Source organism: Conger conger, chromosome 8, assembly GCF_963514075.1.
Source record: "Conger conger chromosome 8, fConCon1.1, whole genome shotgun sequence".
NCBI classification, from domain to species: domain Eukaryota; kingdom Metazoa; phylum Chordata; class Actinopteri; order Anguilliformes; family Congridae; genus Conger; species Conger conger.
The window spans coordinates 60,540,287-60,553,358 of NC_083767.1; the positions used below are offsets into that span (position 1 = coordinate 60,540,287).

Below are 13,072 nucleotides of genomic sequence, written 5' to 3' on the forward strand. Positions count from 1 at the left end.
CAACTGAAATGTTAGAACTTGCTGCTTACCTTGCACGCCGTGACCTTCTGACCACGGCGTTCAAGGTGTTCGACAACAAGCCAGAGACCTACATCGCTTGGAAGTCTATGTTTCACAATGGCATTGAAGGACTGAACTTAAAGGCAAGCGAGGAGCTTGATTTACTCACAAAATGACTCGAAGGGGAATCTCTTCAGCATGCTCTGAGGATCAGAGCAGTCCATGTGAATGATCCAGAGACAGGTCTTAGGCGTTTGTGGCAAAGATTGGACAAAAATTACAGCTCATCAGAAGTCATTGAAGCATCTCTGTTCAAGCGTCTGGAGGCTTTTCCCTGGGTCTCTCGTAAAGACAACCATCTGTTGCAAGAGCTAGCAGATCTTCTTCTTGAACTACAAGCAGCAAAGAATGAAGGTTATCTGCCAGGCCTCAGTTTCTTGGACACATCAAGAGGAATAAACCCCATTGTGGAAAAGCTCCCAGATAATCTCCAAGAGGCATGGATCAAGCAAGGAACAAGATATAAGAGACAACACAATGCCTTTTACCCGCCTTTTTCTTACTTTGTAGAGTTTGTAAATAGTCATGCAGAAATTAAGACAGATCCCAGCTTCACATTACAAAGCAATAACACTCTGTTCCTCAAAGCAGAAAAGACACCTCCGCAAACCAAAGTCAGAGTTCCTTTCACAGCAAACAAAACACAGGTAGAGATACCCAACGAGGCTGATTTGCCGCCACCTGGTCCAGACAAGCAGTGTCCCATTCATCTGAAGCCACATTCACTTGCTAAATGTAGAGGTTTTAGAATGAAAAGAATGAAAAGTTTGCTTAAAGAACACTCAATCTGCTGTATGTCAACAGATCATAGGGCCAGAGACTGTAAAGCAGTGATTCAGTGTTCAGAGTGCAACAGCAATAGTCATGTTTCAGCATTGCATGCTGGCCCACCGCCATGGGTGGTGAAAGAGTTTGACCCACAACCACCATGGACAGCATAAGAGCCCAACACACCTACAGAGGGTCACGGCGGGGAGCAGGAACACCCACATTCCACTGTCACCACATCCAGTTATGTGGTATGTGGTAAAGGACACCAAGGGAAGTCATGTTCTAATATTTGCCTGGTCAACGTGTACCCTACTGCACACCCTGAAAAGAAGAGGAAAATGTATGCCATGTTAGATGACCAAAGTAATGTGTCATTAGCACGATCTAGCTTCTTTGACATGTTTGGCATCAAGGTGAAACCTTGCCCTACACAATGAAGACATGTGCTGGTGTAACAAACACCAGCGGAAGGAGAGCTAGCGGCTTCATCATTGAGGGAATGGATGGAAATGTGTCAATATCATTACCAGTGCTCACTGAATGCAACCAGATTCCTGACAATAGGAGGGAGATCCCGACTCCAGAGGCTGCAGCCCACCACCCTCATCTTCAACCCATTGCATCTCAGATACCCCCACTAGATCCTTCCTCAGAGATTCTCCTCCTCCTTGGTAGGGACCTCATTCGAGCTCACAAGGTGCGTAATCAGCTCAACGGCCCACACGATGCACCTTATGCTCAATGCCTTGATTTGGGGTGGGTGATCATAGGGGATGTTTGCCTCACAGGAGCTCATAAACCTACTGTGAACTCTTTCAAGACAAGCATACTTGAGAGTGGACGACCCAGTTTTTTCACCCCCTGTGAGAACAGAATTGTTATCAAGGAGAGGCTCACAGACACCTGCCCCCTCCTTGAAAATACACTGACTAAAGGTGATGTAGGCACACTTATCTTCAAGCAAACAGTTGACGATGAAAAGTTAGCTCTCTCTGTTGAAGATGAATCATTTATGAACAACATGCATGAAGGATTCTACAAAGATGAGGCAAACAACTGGGTAGCCCCACTTCCTTTTCGTTCTCCACGACAACGCCTACCCAGCAATAAAGACCAAGCCCTGCATCGCCTCATATCACTTCGGCGAACATTGAAAAAGAAGACTGAAATGAAGGACCACTACGTGGACTTTATGGAGAAGATGTTCAGCAAAGGGCATGCAGAAAAAGCCCCTCCTGTTAAAACCAGACAAGAGTGTTGGTATCTTCCCAGCTTTGGCATTTACCATCCTCAAAAGCCAGGGAAAATCAGGATAGTCTTTGACTCAAGTGCTCAATGCAACAATGTATCCCTCAATAATATGCTACTCAAAGGCCCAGATCTGAACAACACCCTTATAGGTGTGCTTGTCCGTTTCAGACTTGAGCCTTATGCAGTGATGGCAGGTGTACAGTAAATGTTCCACAATTTTGTTGTCAAAAAAGATCACCGTGATTACCTGCGTTTTTTGTGGTTTCAGAACCATTACCTAGATGGAGAAATTGCAGAGTTCCGAATGAGGGTCCATGTATTTGGAAATTGCCCATCACCATAAATCGCTATCTATAGGCTGAAAAGGACAGCCATCGAAGGCGAAAAGGAGTATGGAAGGGACGCAAGGCTATTCATAGAACGCCACTTTTATGTGGATGATGGATTGAAATCATTCTCTACTGAGACTGAAGCCACTGATGTGCTGCTCAGAACTCAGAAAATGCTAGCACAAGCAAACATACGCCTGCACAAGATCATCCAATAGCCCAACCATCACAGACACCTTCCCAGATGAAGACCTTGCTTCCTGCCCACAGGACCTCAAACTTAGGCAAAGTTCCCCACCTATGCAGCGTAGTTTAGGATTGGGATGGGATCTCTCTGCAGACCTGTTTATGTTCCAGGTGGCAATCAGTGAAAGGCCATTCACAAAACTTGGTGTGCTGTCAGTAATTAACAGCCTATATGGCCCCCTTGGCTTTGCAGTGCCTGTCAGCATTGAGGGTCGTGCTATTCTGAGAGATATCTCTTCTGATACTTGTGATTGGGATGCTCAGCTGCCAAAAGGAAAACAGGACTCGTGGGAAAAGTGGAAGAACTCTTACAACAGTTGAACATCCCAAGAATGTACACCACAATTCCCTCATCAGTAGCACAGAGAAAAGAGATCATCATTTTCTGTGATGCATCTACTAAGGCTGTGGGTGCTGTAGCCTACTTGAAACTAACAGATGCAGAGGGCCACAGTGAAGTAGGCTTCCTCTTTGGAAAAGCAAGGCTTGCTCCAAAACCAGACATCACCATTCCGAGACTGGAGCTCTGCGCAGCAGTTCTGGCTGTGGAAGTAGCGGAATTGGTTCAAGAAGAGCTGGATATGGAGGTGGATGATGTGTATTTCTTTACAGACTCAAAAGTGGTACTGGGCTACATTTTTAATGAGAAGAGACGGATTTATGTTTACGTTCATAACCGCCAGGTGCACGTAGAGAGGGAACCATAAGGCAACCAGAGCTGGCAGACCGGAGTGGTCTCGCTGGGGAGTAGGGAGTGATCAATGATTGTATGTAAGGTGGGGCAGTCCCCTTAACAGCCTGAAATGCCAACACTAGGGCCTTGAAACGGATGCGTGCGGCAATAGGAAGCCAGTGGAGGCCAATGAGAAGCGGGGTGACATGAGCCGACCTGGGCTGACTGGTGATCAGGCGGGCTGCAGCATTCTGGACCAGCTGGAGGGGCTTGATGGTACACACTGGGAGACCGGCTAGGAGGGAGTTGCAGTAATCCAGGCGGGAAATGACGAGCGCCTGGACTAGGAGCTGGGTGGCTTTCTCAGTCAGGAGATGACGGATACGGCGTATATTATACAGAAAGAACCTGCAGGTTCTGGCAGTGGAGGATACTTGTGGAGCCAGGGTGAGGCAGTTATCAAGAGTCACCCCAAGATTCTTTGCCGTATGGGAGGAGGAAAGTACAAAGTCCTCAACAGTCAGTGAGAGGTCGATTGACGGAGAGGACTTAGCAGGGATGTAGAGAAGCTCAGTTTTGGCAAGGTTGAGCTTCAGGTGGTTTGAAGCCATCCACGCAGAGATATCAGCCAAGCAGGCAGAGATCTGTGTGGTGACTTGGGTGTCGGGAGGGAAGGAAATAAAGAGTTGGGTGTCATCAGCGTAAGAATGATAAGAAAAGCCATGGGAAGAGATAACAGAACCAAGAGACATGGTGTATAGCGAGAAGAGGAGAGGCCCAAGAACTGAGCCCTGCGGGACTCCAGTTTGTAGGGGGTGAGGGTCAGAGACTGAGCCCCTCCAAGTCACCTGGTAGGAGTGACCAGAGAGGTAGGAGGAAAACCAAGTGAGTGCAGACCCTGTGACACCCATCCCAGACAGCGATGAGAGCAGAATCTCATGGTTGACTGTATCGAAGGCGGCCGAAAGGTCGAGGAAGATGAGGACAGAGGAGAGGGATTCGGCTTTAGCAGAGTAGAGTGCCTCAGTGACCGCAAGCAGGGCGGTCTCAGTGGAGTGGCCACTCTTGAAGCCAGACTGTTTGGGGTCATGGAGATTGTTCTGGAGAAGATAAGTGGACAGTTGGGAGCAGACCGCCCGTTCCAGAGTTTTAGCGAGAAAGGGAAGAAGAGAGACAGGCCGTTGTTCAGGGCAGAGGGGAGTGACTCTGGCCCTCTTCAGGGAAGAGGGCATGGTGCCGGAATAGAGGGAGGTGTTGATTATAGAGGAGAGAAAAGGGAGAATGTCATCGGATATAGATTGTAGGAGGGGAGAGGGGATGGGGTCAAGAGGACAGGTGGTCGGGCGGTGGGATGTAAGGAGTTTCAATGTGTCGGCGTCAGAGAGGGGAGAAAAGGAGGTTAGGGAGTTGGGGAGGGTAGGAGGGTCAGCAGGGGGGGAGGGTTGGGAGAAGGAATTGCGAATAGCATCAACCTTCTTTTCAAAGAAGGAGACAAAGTCATCAGGTGTGAGTGATGAGGGGGGTGGGGGAGGAGGACTGAGAGGCAAACAACAAGAACAGATCATGGCTGACTTACTAGAGGACAGACTATGCACAGACCCTCCATTTACATCTGTGGGCCTAGATGTGTTTGGCCCTTGGCCTGTCTCAGTAAGGAAAACAAGGGGAGGTCAAGCAGAGGCCAAGAGGTGGGCCGTGATTTTCACTTGTATGAGCATACACGCCATACATATTGAAATAATTGAATCAATGGACACATCATCATTTATCAACGCCCTGCGCCGCTTCTTTGCTATCAGAGGTGCCGCAAAACTTCTCAGATCTGATTGCGGAACCAACTTTGTGAGTGCTTGCAAAGAGCTACAGATTGACAAGAAAGGATGCCACAATAAGAACATTCAAACCTACCTTGAGAACAGTGGTTGCCAGTGGCAGTTTAATCCTCCTCTTGCTTCGCACATGGCCGGATCCTGGGAACGGATGATTGGAGTGTCCCGTCAAATTCTGGATGCAATGCTTCTGCAACACGGCAATGCCAAGCTAACTCATGAGGTGTTGGTAACATTCATGGCTGAAGTGACTGCAATAGTGAATGCACGGCCGCTCACAACAGTTTCCACAGACCCACAACACCCTGTGATTCTGACCCCTACAATGTTGCTCACACAAAAGCATGGCACACCGCCAGTGCCACCAGGTCAATTTGAAAGTCGTGACCTTTTCAGGACACAGTGGCGGCGTGTGCAGTACTTGGCCAATGTATTCTGGGGACGCTGGAGGAAAGAATACATTAGTGGGCTACACGATCGACGGAAATAGCAAACCTCAAGACCAAACCTGCATGAGGGAGACGTGGTTCTGCTGAAGGAACAAAAAAAGGAACAACTGGCCAGTTGGCATTTTCCCAGTGAGGACGGCAGAGTGAGGAAGGTCGAGGTAAAGGTCAGTCGGAAGGGTGAACAGAGACTTTACTTGCGCCCTATAAGCGAAGTCATCCTTTTAGTATCAAAGGACACTCACTGAGAGACTGTGAACTCATTTTTATTTTATTTTTGGTTATATACAAGGTTTGGGGTTGACATCCTTAAGATGTATTCTGTCTCTCGGTTTGTTGCGTAGTTTGTGGAGGAACACTGCCATCTCGTGGCGCAAACATGCATCAGCGTTATGCTTAAGTAAGTTCGGGAAGTGTTTTTGTTATCAAGCTCTCAGTATAGTGAAGACGGTGAAAATTCTGTGTCTTCGGTGATACGTACTGTTTTGACACGAGACAGTCTGTAAGTGTTAAGTCATCTAACATTAAGGATAAAGCTTTAGACATGTATTATTTGTAGTCTTACATGATAGCTTGAATGTTAGCATTGTTAGGTTAAGGAGACAGCCACATATTTAGCAATGCTAAGCGATGACTAGCTTCGGTTGGCGCATTGAAAATGCTGGAATTACTAGTAAACTTGGAGTATATGATTTAGAAATATGCCATTGTTGAAGCACAAAATGATGCTTGTTTCTTGAAAACATATCTTTATTTTTTGTATTTTCAGTTTTACAAATTGTGGTTCAGTAAACACTATGAAACCCATCTCCAGTGTCTCGAGAAGTTGCCACTTTGTTTAGCTCGCTGCCTAGGCTGTGTAGAGCCACATAGCTGAGGGCAGAAGAGTCATTATTCCCTTGTGACAGACACCCCCCTTTGTGCTAGATGTGTGTACCTGTCTAGACACTGAGACAGTGTACCTCTGCTTATCTTCCATTGGGTACTGGTACACCAACCCCCCCCCCCCTCCGATCATCTCCAGCATGTGTCCCAAAGCTCAAGTCAACAGCCAGGCATGCTTGCATGAGGCAGATCAGACACATCCTAAATCTCTGACAGCATTTCTAGTTTCATTTTTACACAAACACCTTCACTGGGATGACGTCACTGTTACTGAGACTTTCACTGGGCAGATTTCCAGGGGCTCATCGTTCCTACTGTCATCTCTCAAACAGGGAGAGAAGAATGGGAACAGCCTCTCAGTAAATGTGTGTTTAAAAGTGTAAATGAGTGACATGTCACTGGAGTTGAAGAAGGACACCTCCCCCCCGTCATAGTCCAGCTGCACCCTGATGCTCTGGGGTTTCCTCTCCAGTGTGAGGTCATCTACTCCTGCTGCACTGTACTCATCACCATTCCTCAGCGCTATGACCCAGTATCCTTTCCCTGGGCTGTATGTTAGCTCTTCCATCCTGTTGATGGACTCTTTCACCACTCCTACATCCCACTCACGTTTATTCCCAACCTTCACCTCCCAGCTGTGTTTCCCTGAGGTTAACCCCTCAGATCCCAGCACACACACACTGGCGTTAAATCTCTCTGGGTTGTCAGGACAGTTCTGCACTGTATCGGTGTCTCTCACAGTGGTCAGATCATCAGAGAGAGAGAGATTGGCATGTGCAGTGTTGGGGTCCATCGTCACAGGAGCTGAAATATGAAGAAGAGAGATATTTAAACGGTGGGAAGAAGAGGTACAGGAGAGAACACACACACCTGGTGGAGGAGTGGGCGTTGCGCCTCCTACCGCTGCTGTCAGGGGAGGTGCAACTGGCAGCACGAAATATACCGGCCGGGGCCCTGGCCAACTACACCACCAAAAGAGACTGAGGGAGCTTTCTTTTAAGACCGTCGCTCCTTTAAGGCAGTCGTGTTAGTGTTTGTCTTGTCTTGTTATTTGTTTGTTGTGTGAATGTATTTCAACAATCACAGTATTTCATATTTTTATATTGTATCTACAATGTGTTGTTTTTATAATTATTTGTAAGTGGCTGAATGCAAAGCTCTTTGAGCTACATTTTATATATGCTATACAAGCTTATTATTATTATTTTTATTATTATTATTTTTATTAAAACACCAGTGAAAACCGACATTCATCCTGCCTCACGTCTCGTGTTTTTGTATCATAGCTTGTTCTTTGTATTTGTGTTGTTAAATGTTTAGTTTCATGTTTTCCTGTCGTGTTCCGTGCCTCTGTCGTAGTTAATTTCCCTGTTTATCCTTTTCTATGTGTTATTTGTCAATGTTCCATTCCATGTTTTCCCTTTCTCCCGATTACCTGTCCACTCCCCCCCACACCCCACCCTGCCCTCTCCACACTGCTCTGGTTGTTTGGACTCTGACCCTTTGGACTCTACCACAAAACTGCCTTGCCTGTATTGCCCTGATGGCCCTGATTGCCCTGCACTGAACTATTTCTGTGGTACTTTGATTGAAGCTTGTTATTTATTACGTCTTGGAGTCTGTGAATGGTTCCGATCATAACATAACTCCCTGTGTCCATCTCTTGTGTCCGCCCAAGGCGTGTGGCAGGACCATTTCAAATACTCTATTCAGATTAGGTCCCATACACAGGAAATGACATATACAAGTTATACTGTAGTTATAATGATTCACATTTGAAATATAAAAGGTATTTGCATTATAAAAATTCATGAACCAATGAACACATCACTGCAAATTCAATGCAAACAATTCTCGCAGCTAATAAAGCATATTATTAAAAAGGTTTTACATTGTGTGTTAATTCTGTGTCTGCGTGTGTTCTGATATTAAACTGCGAGCAGTGCAGTGCAGCCCTCAGGATCTTCCTGCTCTGAGACTGGATGACTCTGTGCTGTTTATCTTCAGCACCATGTCAACATGCAGCCTGTTCCTCCTCTTTCATGTGTTCATTAAATGTTTGTAAAAAAAACCTGATTTCAGCATCTGGCCCAGATACTCACTGTACTGCACCATCCCCAGCATCTTCTCCCAGACTCTGAACGTCAGGTTGCCCAGGTGTTTGGCCACGTCTATCAGCACCCCTGAGAGCAGCTCTGGGTCCTGCAGTGTGCACTGGGTTCTGTAACGACAGGCAGGAGTCAGTCAGCATCGGGAACTGAAGAGACTTAAACACACAAGATGAAATGAGCTGAGAGTCCACATACCTTTCCTTGATGTTGTTGTAGCTCTGAAAAAAACACACAATAAGAGCATCATTGTGAGTGTATAAATGTATTCAGTCCATTCCATTATGAGAAACAATAGGTGAGAAACAGCAGGAGCCATGTTAATGAAAGTGAAGAGAATCATAACAGAGGTTAATCGGTATAAACTCGGTCAGTAAATGAAGCTCCTACCTTTAAAAAGGAGGTGTCTTCGGTCTCCATGGCCATCTCTATAGCTGTGATTTTGTCTGTAAGGGTCGAGATGTCTCCACTGATGTGTTCTTGCTTCTCCTCCATTATCCGACTCTTCTGCTCCTCTTCCTCTTTCAGTGCAGCTAGTCTGACCTCCTCTTCCTCACGCAGGAACTGGTGGAGCTTCTCAAACTCTGCCTTTATCTGCCTCTCTGTGTGCTGGGATTGACTCTGCGATTCAAACACCATTTTAAACCTGAATAGTGTAACTACGCTTTGTTATTTCTGTATGGCAGTTGGTGTGATTGTTATCCATGTCACACACAACATTCATCAAAAATACTACATATTTACTAATTGTGTTACTCACCCTGATGTGTTCTGCTGTCTTCTTATATCCTTGTTCAACCTCAGTAAACTTCTTCAATTTTTCTTTAACAAGATTAAGTGCAGGCTTGAGTTCCTCCTGGAGTGATATGAACCAGTTACGACTTATTCTCACAAATAGCACAGTATTACCCCTGCTACACTAGTGACGGTCAGAGTAATTTTGTAAGTGTAAGCACATGGGAAATGTAGTAGGGAAAATACTACACTCGAATAAAGACCAGTGAAATATTCTTATAGAGCGTCATAACACAATATGTTATTGTGCATTTTCAGCACAATTAAACCAATAAAATATTTCATATTATTATCCATAATAGGATAATAATACTGGGCTGTACATACATATAATTTACAGCCAACTGTAAGGAATGTTGAAGCATTCATAGAACGAGCTTGATTTATTGTGTTTGATATTAACACATCCATTTTGAGAGAGTATACACAGCTCTGTCTCCACTGGTTATTCACTCAGTGTAGATTTCTGCACTTCCTGGTTGTTGCACAGTTCTCTTCTCAAGCAGATAACAGTTTATATGACAGTAGTTTTATCAGATCTAGGCCTTTATTTTGTTAGAGTAAAAGTCTTGTGTTATATTTGTGCTGTCAGTATCTAATCTCACACATCATTGCTATATATTTATGAAATCACACTGCATTTCAATGTTACATTTATGGAGCTGTATTCACTATAAAAGGCCCAGAATCAATCAAAACTGTGAATCCGGACTTAACCATGCCCACATTTTCCTCCTAGTACATTGTACTGAAATCTAAAATACTGGATGTTTTGAGGCTTTAAAACAAGACTTTCAGATACAATGATGACTTTAATTTCAAATTATGATTTAAAAAAGAATACCTTCAGCTCCAGAGCGGCCTCTTCCACTGGACAGACCGCGTGGTTTCTGTGTTTTCTTGAAGTCTGACAGATGAAACAGAGAAGCTCTTTGTCATGTTCACAGAATAAAACAAGTTTCTCTCCGTGAAGACTACAGCGAGCCTCAGTCTTGTCTGCAGTTTCTCTCTCAGTCTTCTGCTTTAAGTAAGATTCCACAATGTTTTTTAAGGCCAGGCTAAGAGGAGGTTCCTCCTTAGAGGCCTTTCTCCTGCAGATGGGACACTCTCGAGAGCTCTTCTCTTCCCACAACTGCTGCAGACACACTCTACAGAAGCTGTGGCTGCATTTCAGAACAACAGGCTCTTTAAAAATGTCACAACATACAGAGCAGCAGAGATCATCCTCAGGAATCATAGCTTTAGCCTCCATGTTACAGTCTCTCCATCTCTCGGTCTGATACTTTCACCGCTGCTGAACCTTGGACAGAACGCAGAACATGTGCTTCAAAACAGTAAGAAGCTGGAACAGGAACTGCAGATCAGGCTTGTAGTTCTCAGTCGGCGGGAGATTCTTGGCTGGGTTTGTCCTCTCTCTCTTACGGAGATGGTCACGTGCCTGAACTGGATTGGATTTACAGGATGCAGTAATTTACCACTGGATCCATTCATGTGCCATGTATGAAAATAAATTTAAAAAATAAATAAAATTTTGGAACAGCAAGGCCAATTGCTTTGTTATTGCAATACACTGAATACATTTAGGGTTGAGATAAAAAGATGAACACAAGACAAGAGTTCATAATTTCATCTTTTATTTCCTCGTATTTACGCCTAGATGTGCTAAACTACTTAAAACATAGCACCTTTGGTATCAGACCACCCAATTTCTAGGTGAGCAAAAGTATTGGTACGGTGAGTATTAAAGTAAATAATACTTCATATTTTCTAGCATATCCCTTGCTTACAATAACTGCATCAAGCCTGTGACCCATTGACATCATCAAACTGTTGTATTAATCTTTTTGTGCTGCCTTTCCAGACTTCTACTGCAGCTGTGACAAGTGAAAAGCAGCAATACACTCATAATTAGCAAAGTTTAAAAAGACTGAATTCACGGTCTGGATTGTGATAAAGTTAAAAATGAGTGATGTGCAAAACGATCTTATTCTGCTAACTTGATATGGATTACTCATGGCTGCCTTTGTGCAGTAGGAGGAGAACTTGTGTTGAAGCCATCAGTGGAGAAACACTGTGTTGAGTCACAATTATTATTCAGGGGTACAACACGGCCTCTTTCAGTTGTTGTTTGTTTGAGGGTTTTTTCCCTTCAATCTCCTCTTCAGGACGTGAAATGCCTGCTCAATTAATTTAAGGTCTGGTGATTGACTTGGCCAGTCTAAAACCTTCCACTTCCTGCCGCGAAGGAAGTTGTGTTGTAAGTGTGTTTTGGGTCATTGTCTTGTAGCACTGTTCCTCCTAATTAGTTTGGATGCATTTCTCGATAACTTTTCAGACAGAATGTTTTTGTAGACTTTTGTAGACTGAATTCATACTGGTGCTATCATCATAAGTTACATCATCAATAAAGGTTAGTGAACCCACTCCATGCAAGCCTAAGCCATGACACTTCCTCTCACTGACTGATGTTTTGGGATTTTTCTTCATAGCTCTGACAATGTCTCTGTCATCAACTGCTTTTGTTTTCCGTGGTCGACCTGTTTCATATCTGTTGTGTCACGTTTCAGGTCTGTCTTGCCATGTTTTATGTTTATTCATTTTGTCTTAGTCACGTATTGTCTTATCATGTATTATGTTAGTCTAGGTTCGTCATGTTGTTTAGTTTGTTTCTTGTTACGATTAATTTTTTCGTCATGTCTAGTTATGTTTAGTTACGATTATTTTACCTTGTTATGTTGAGTGGTTATCGTCTTAGTTCGTTTAGTGTTATGTTTTGATTTATGTTTATTGTTACGTAGACTGGTCATTGGTTATACATACACTTTTACATGTCTTTCCGCAAACCTTGCGTTCCGCCTTTTCTCTCTCTCTCTTTCTGTCATTCACACCCTAATTGTTTCCATTTGTCTATTTACTAAAACTACTAATGCTAGATCAGGATTGGGTAGAACTAAAAAACGAATCATGTGTTCATGTTACCTTACGTTTCTCGTGCATGTAATTTACTAATTTACTAATGCTAGGGCAGGATAGGTTTATTACTAACGATTACTAATTACCTTGTTAAACTTGTCATCCATCGCACCTGTTTTTCATTTCCTTGCTGCTCTCTAACTAATTGTCTACACCTGCATTTATATCCCAGTCGCACTACTGTTCTTCGCGAAATTGTCTGCCTCTTGTCAGTCAAAGCAACTCTTGAGCATTTACTATCATTGATTACACGTTACGATCCAAGCCTGTTTACCGACCATCGATTATTGATTTCTGTTTTGTTGACCATCGTCTGTTTTTGACCACGTCCTCGCCTTCCGATTTTGTACCTTTGCCTCGCTGTTTGTTTTATGGTTTCGACTTCCGCATCGCCCTCGACTACGACCCTGCCTGCCGTCCGCCTGTACTTCTGCCCCGCTGACGGCTCTCCTGCTACCGGACCTCCCTGCACGTCTACCGACTATGAGTTTGCCTCTTCCCTCGGCACCGTGCTTTTTGTTTGTTTATTGTTTGTCTGGCTGGATCTACGTGTATGGACTTTGCTTGTTTTGACTACGCTCCTGGGATTCGTCCCGAATAAAGCCCTGCCGGGACTTTATCCGATTATTGTTTCTGAGTCGTGCATTTTGGGTCCAACCCCCACGCACCCGTCTCATGTTGCTCAGTACGCCAGCGGTTTATTTAT

At 44.4% G+C, this 13,072-nt stretch overlaps 1 protein-coding gene across 1 annotated transcript; it reads right to left on the reverse strand.

The window, feature by feature from the left end:
• Nucleotides 1–6,737: 6,737 nt before the first annotated feature.
• Nucleotides 6,738–10,645, reverse strand: LOC133134533 (zinc-binding protein A33-like). The gene is made up of 6 exons (XM_061250734.1): nucleotides 10,238–10,645; nucleotides 9,359–9,454; nucleotides 8,989–9,219; nucleotides 8,797–8,819; nucleotides 8,593–8,711; nucleotides 6,738–7,294 (listed from the first exon to the last, which is right to left on the reverse strand). Exons 1-6 carry the CDS (start codon nucleotides 10,643–10,645, stop codon nucleotides 6,738–6,740), a joined length of 1,434 nt encoding a protein of 477 aa, XP_061106718.1.
• Nucleotides 10,646–13,072: the final 2,427 nt, after the last annotated feature.